At 37.0% G+C, this 6898-nt stretch overlaps 1 protein-coding gene across 1 annotated transcript in view; it reads right to left on the minus strand.

Moving 5' to 3' along the window:
* The window catches only part of LOC106873465 (sterol regulatory element-binding protein 1), a 91913-nt gene that overhangs the window by 28538 nt on the left and 56477 nt on the right, over nt 1–6898 (minus strand). Inside the window, exons 9-10 of the mRNA XM_052974245.1 lie at nt 3789–3971; nt 1527–1699 (exon numbers count right to left, since the gene is read on the minus strand). Of these exons, the coding sequence (XP_052830205.1) occupies nt 1527–1699; nt 3789–3971 (356 nt within the window). The remainder of the gene's footprint in view (nt 1–1526; nt 1700–3788; nt 3972–6898) is intronic.

Below are 6898 nucleotides of genomic sequence, written 5' to 3' on the forward strand. Positions count from 1 at the left end.
CTGGTGTGTTTACATCTCCGTAACTTAGCGGTTCGGCAAAAGAGACTGATAGAATAAGTACTAGGCTTGCAAAGAATAAGTCCTGGGGTCGATTTGCTCGACTAAAGGCGATGCTCCAGCATGGCCACAGTCAAATGACTGAAACAAGTAAAAGAGTAAAAAGAGATATATATGTTTATCTAGCAGAGATAAACATGAAGTATTCTTGGTTATTACAGCAATAGGGATCAGATGGCTGCACCAATTACAACACTGGCATCATTATATCATCGTTACCTAGGATATTAAAATGGTATCTAACTGGGTTTTTTTTTTCAATAAACCAAGGTATAAAAGGCTGTGTTTCAAACACAAACACTGCACTGGTGTTTGAACTTATGATTCTGTAACGAGTAGAGTCACTGCTTGAAACTGTTGTTAATCCTCTTCAAATTATCATCATCAAAAATGGTTTTGCATCCTATTTTCCACACAGTTATAACTTAAACAAGTCTCTCAGCTCTTCTTTCAACTGTTTTACTTCAGACACTTCATTTGTACACCCAAATTTAAAATAGGTACACTAAATTATTTTGCACTCAGAGAATAAACTACTTGTATCAGTAGTTGGTTGTTGGGACACTGCATCCTGCAAACTTCCATGCTTCCTGAAATTCACCAACAGTACACCTGATGCACTCACCCCCACCACCACATTTTTTTTAAAGAACTCATTCACCGTTCCCTTCCTGTGCATTATTCTATGTACTCTTTGTGCACTTTCGGTTACTTTCTGATAAGTTGTAATGCATCTGAGCACTGCATACAATAATTTCATTATTATTATATCATTGGAGCGCTAAGAGCACCATCCGAGTGTGATCATTGCCAGAGCAGTTGTCTGGCTTTCATGCCAGTGGCACATAAATAGCACCATTTGAGCATGATCATTACCAGCGTTGCCTTACTGGCACATGAAAAAACATCCGAGTGAGGTCGTTGCCAGTGCCGCTGGACTGGCTCCTGTGCAGGTGGCACGTAAAATACACCATTTTGAGTGTGGCCGTTGCCAATACCTCCTGACTGGCCTTTGTGCCGGTGGCATGTAAAAACCACCCACTACACTCTCGGAGTGGTTGCCGTTAGGAAGGGCATCCAGCTGTAGAAACTCTGCCAAATCAGATTGGAGCCTGGTGTAGCCACCTGGTCCACCAGTCCTCAGTCAAATCGTCCAACCCATGCTAGCATGGAAGGCGAACGTTAAACGATGATGACGACGACGATGATGATGATGATGATGATGATGATGATGATGATGATGATGATGATGATTAAATACTTCAGTGTCATAATAGGTGACCAAAAGTATTGGCATCTGGAAGATCCATCCATTAAACACTGCCTCAAAAAGTATAACCCCACCATCCCAGCCTGGAGGGGCAGACATAAAACAATGGTAGCAGGAGCAATGATGACAGCTCCAGATCAACCTACCCTGTCTCTTGCTCTCCCACAAACAGACCCAATTAAAAATTTAAAATACTCACTTGGGTGATGTATTGATCAGATTGTTTCTTGTGTCTCCAATAAGCTACTGATGCTTGACTGTTCTTGGATTTGACAGGTTCACCATACACAAAAAGCATCAACAACATGATCAATATGAAAATACTGTTCAAGATTTGTGGCAGGAACGGCCAGTATGAGATCATTTCTTTCTCTGAAATTAAAACACAAACGTCAACTTACTTCCAGACTGTTCTACATCAAACTACTGCCATTTATTATTACGCATCAACCAAGAAATATAACGAGTGCAGATGAAAAATATAAATTCATTAATTCTTCCCAATTGCTCTTACCCAATAAAATACATGGTGGTAGCCATGTATCACCTCTATAGTAAGATACCCATACTTGTCCTTCTATTCTACTTTAGCCACTCAACAATTGGTATAAAGCCACCTCCTCCTCTCAAGTACTCCCTCACCATCACCACCACTATTTAATCAATGGGAGCCCCTTTCCTGTTCTTTTCCCATTTTGCAAGTTACTTGACAACCTCATTAGTGCTAGAGTCACAAAATTTTTTTTTTAAAGCACCCAGTACACACTGTAAAGTGATTGATATTATGGAGAACATCCAATTGCAGAAACCATGCCAAAGACAACATCAAAGCTCAATGCAGCCCAGCAGCTCACCAGAACCTGTCGAACGGTCCAACCCATGTCAGCATGGAAAACAGACATTAAATGATGGTGAATCGAAATCGTAATTGAACCATATTCGATAACTGGCACCTGTGCCAGTGGAGCACTAACAGCACCGTCCGAGTGTGATCACTGCCAGAGCAGCTGTCTGGCTTCCGTGCCAGTGGCACGTAAATAGCACCATTTGAGTGTGATCGTTACCAGCGTCGCCTTACTGGCACGTTAGAAAACATTCGAGCGAGGTCGTTGCCAGTGCTGCTGGATTGGCTGCTATGCAGGTGGCACGTAAAAAACACCATTTTGAGCGTGGCCGTTGCCAGTACCGCCTGACTGTTCTTCATGCCGGTGGCACGTAAAAGCACCCATACACTCTCGGAGTGGTTGGCATTAGGAAGGGCATCCAGCTGTAGAAATTCTACCAGATCAGATTGGAGCCTGGTGCAGCCATCTGGTTCACCAGTCCTCAGTCAAATCGTCCAACCCATGCTAGCATAGAAAGCGGATGTTAAACGATGATGATGATTTACACTAAAGAAACAACTGGCCTCAAATTTGCTGAATATGTACAGTCAATGAGAACAATCATAGTACTTGACTCGTACTTTATTTTATCGACTTCAGTGGGATTTGCACTGAGAGCATCAAGGACTGTAATTAAATATCACAAGGTATTCTACACTATTCTATTGATTCTGATGTTGTACAGCCCTTACATTTATAATAAAGCAGCACAGTAAAGCACTAAACTACAATATCCAATATACATCAAACATTTTATTACATGTAAGGGTAGCATCAACAAAAACATAATGACAATTGTGCCAGACTAAAACATATTTTTATTAATTACTGATTAACCAAAATTGAGCACTATTATCTTTGCGCTTTTTTTTTTTTTCAATTAAGAGCACAAATCAAAATAAATAATAAAAAAATGTTTACAATTAATTTATTTAAAAACCAATTTAGACCATCTTGAATATTTACAATAAAAACCCCAAGTTCATTGGACAATGTCATATAGCAGTTTTCAAAGAAATAAAATACAGCAGAACTATATTTTAAGATTCCCACTATCACCACCAACTGAATGGTTACATTACTAAGATGCTCTCTTGTCATCCCAAGTACTCAAAATTCAGCAATATGTTAACTATATATTGCAAAATAGTGAAAAAGTTGTGTTTGAGTGGGAAACATAAAAATGTGTGTGTGTATGTACCATATTTGATAGCATATAAAAAGGTACTATTTTCACCCCGAAAAACTCTTTTAAAAAATCACTCCAGCTCCTATATGCAAAGTTGGGCCATCCATAAGCTTTTAGCACAAAGACTCTTTTTCCTGAAACTGCGTGCATCTAACATGCCCATGTGTCTTTTATGCCATTGCAGATAGTGTGTGTGTGTGTGTGTGTGTGCGCGTGTGTGTGTGTGTGCGTGCGTGTGCATGTACACACACACACACATACACATTTTGATGTAACTTATAATCTAAATACAGAAATGACGTAGTTTCATTTTTGATCAGAGTCAAACACATTGGATATCATAATGTTTAAAAAAAAGAAAGAAAGAAAGAAAAACAGTAATACTCACTTGTCGTGGACACAAGTAGGGAACGAGAACTGTGTTCAGAAGGCATCCCATAATAATCTGAATACATTTTAGTATTCAAGAAAAATCCAAACGGATTGAAAGCAAGGACGCCGAACATAAACATACAGAGTGCCAGACGAGATCGATCAAGCATACCAATGTTAAAGATGTGACCATCACTCCCTGATAAAGTGAAAGAAAAAAGGGAATTAGTTGAGAGATCCCTAGAGTTAGTGACACACATTTAAAAATTAAAAAAATTGTGAACTTTATTTCTGAAAGAAATCATTTATAACGTATTTCGATCTATAGCAGTAAATATTAAAACGCAATATATCTACCGACATCTCGTCACAATGTTAACTGCTGCACTGCACTCACCATCCTGCATCCTACAGCTTTCCCATTATCTAACACCACCTGCTATTGCTGCCTTCCTCACTGATGTACAACAGAAGGTCCTTCTCTCCCCTGTCCTCTGTGTGTGTGTGTGTGTGTGTGTGTGCGTGTGCGTGCGTGCGCATGTGTGCACGTGTATGCACACCACTGAAAAGATGTATGATTTTATGTGAAAAGTTGTAAGTGCACATCATATTTGGTTACTGTCGTTGTTGTTGTTATTCAACTTCTCGATTAACTTTGACCGAGTAGACCAAAAGTATTCCACCCTGTCTGTTTCCAGACATCATGTCCCTAGGTCTACATTACTCAATGTGTCATTTCATCCTTTAAGCTTGCAGTGAGATTTCAAGATCTGGCTGCTATTTCTTGCAAATAAAGTTAGCACACAGAAGTTCCTCAGTTGACTTGAATCATATATTGTGATTGTGACTATGTGGTGTCTAAGTTGTATATTAGATTACAATGGCAGAGATGATATTGTGGAAAATAGTGTGTGTGCATGTATGCGCATGCACCAGTGTGTCTATGTGTGTGTGAAAGAGAGAGAGAGAATTCCATTGTATGTCTAGTGTTTTATTTTGTTTGGTTTAGGTATTGTGCAAATCTTAATTTTCTTTTATGTCAGTGTTAATGTTATAATTGATGATGTTAGTACTGACATTGAGACTAATACCAGTGATGTTCAGGTAGTCATGGAAGTTAAGTACAGTAGTCTAGTGATTCGATAAGAGCCCCATCATGTCAAGTAGTTTCTACACTCTATTGTGAAATAAGTTGGTATCAGGAGTACATGTTGTGTAGGAGTATACAAAGTGTTGGATTACCAGCTCGAGTTTAATCTGTGGCAGATATTTTGCTGTTTCCAGACAGAACACTTTATTTACATTATTTCGCTTACCTACTTTTAGGTAACAAATTATCCGAGAAATTACTAGAGGTAGACTTTATCCCATCTAGAGACAGATCTGTCTTTCACCCACAATACATTATAAATTCATAACAAATTATTGACACCACCCCCCTCGACCTGCCTAAAATTCTATAAGATTTACAGGATATTTACTATTTTCACATGTATTTCAAAGAAGATGCTGCTACATGGTCAGTGTTGTTTGTATTAAGGTATATTTGATTCTATGATATAATGGTGCCAAAATAATGCAACCTTCTTTATTTTGCCTTCTATGTTGCTTTAACATCATGATTTTCATGTTTTATTGTAACTCGAAAATTCCGAATCTGTCTTACACCAATTTACAAACCTCGTTACAAGTATTCTTGTGTCGCTAGACAGACACAAGCATTCAACCTATCTCAATCTAGTCTATCATAGTTCTAAATAACTACCCACAACATGTCCTTCACAGCTGAAGTAGTTAGCAAGACATCTGGTTACAAAAACATATAATCTAGCTATTTCTTTTAAAATATTTATTGGCGAAAAAAAAAAAAACACATTCTTCTTAGTTATAATAAAATAGATGTGAAACAGTTGGTCTTTTTTTATCATGAAGATAATTATGAAACCTGTCCATGTCTGGATAAATATGAATATTTGAGAAACAGAACCTGAAAAGATGAAAGTTAACTGATATGCGACTCGAATAAGTGACCTTCCAAAACATAAAACTAGACATTTTATTTCAAATATCAAGATGTTAAAATCAAGTAGATGCAATTTTTTAAATTCTTTTCTATCTATATTTTCTTTTATAAAATACACAAGTCTACTGAATTTTAATTAATTTCTAAAATAATCAAGAATTTAGAATTTAGTAAATTAATTTTTTTTTTATTTTTAAGGTGGAGTTTAGTACAAAGATAAATAAAATTTATCAAACTGTTTTAACTGAACTTAAGTGAGTTGGTTATCAAAAGAGTTGGCATATATAGAAAACATTGTTTCTATACATTATTGTCTATATATTATTTAAAAGCTTCAATTCATGTAAATAAATTCTTCTTCAGACAATTTCACTCATGATTAAGATATTGTTTAAACAGGTACATATTTCTGTTATGCGTAGAACTAAATACACAATATAGAGGAACAGCAATGTTAACAGAAACCACTTAACAATTGCAAAGTTGAAAACAAATATTTATTTATTCATTGATATTTCAATATTTGCAAATCCTAATCTAGAACTGGGTAATTTGAAATAGGAAGCAAACAATACCAAATTGTTAATATGTACAGTGATGTACAGTATGGTGACTGTGTGAACTGTAATCTTCAAATGCTGCAGCAAACTGCTGATCAGCTAACAGCAGTTATTGTGCTCATAGATACCCAATAAATATTACTTTCTTAATATCCAAAGATACTAAATTTTTGACGTCCATAACTGGCATTCTGTTGGTTACGACGACGAGTGTTCTAAGTTGATCTGATCGACAGAACAGCTTGCTCATGAAATTACTGCGCAAATGGCTGAGCACTCCACAAACATGTGTACCCATAATGTAGTTCTCAGGGAGATTCAGCGTGACATGGAATGTGACAAGAACAACTCATTTTTGCCAGCTGAGTGGACTGGAGCAATGTGAATAAAGTGTCTTGCTCAAGATCACAACCTGCCACCAGAAACTGAATTCAAATTCACAATCTTACTACCATGAGCCAAATACCCCTAACCACTAAGCCAAATGCCTTCACTCATGTTCATATATATATATATATATATATATATATAGATAGATAGAGA

Source organism: Octopus bimaculoides, chromosome 1 (genome assembly GCF_001194135.2).
Source record: "Octopus bimaculoides isolate UCB-OBI-ISO-001 chromosome 1, ASM119413v2, whole genome shotgun sequence".
Classification (NCBI taxonomy): Eukaryota; Metazoa; Mollusca; class Cephalopoda; order Octopoda; family Octopodidae; genus Octopus; species Octopus bimaculoides.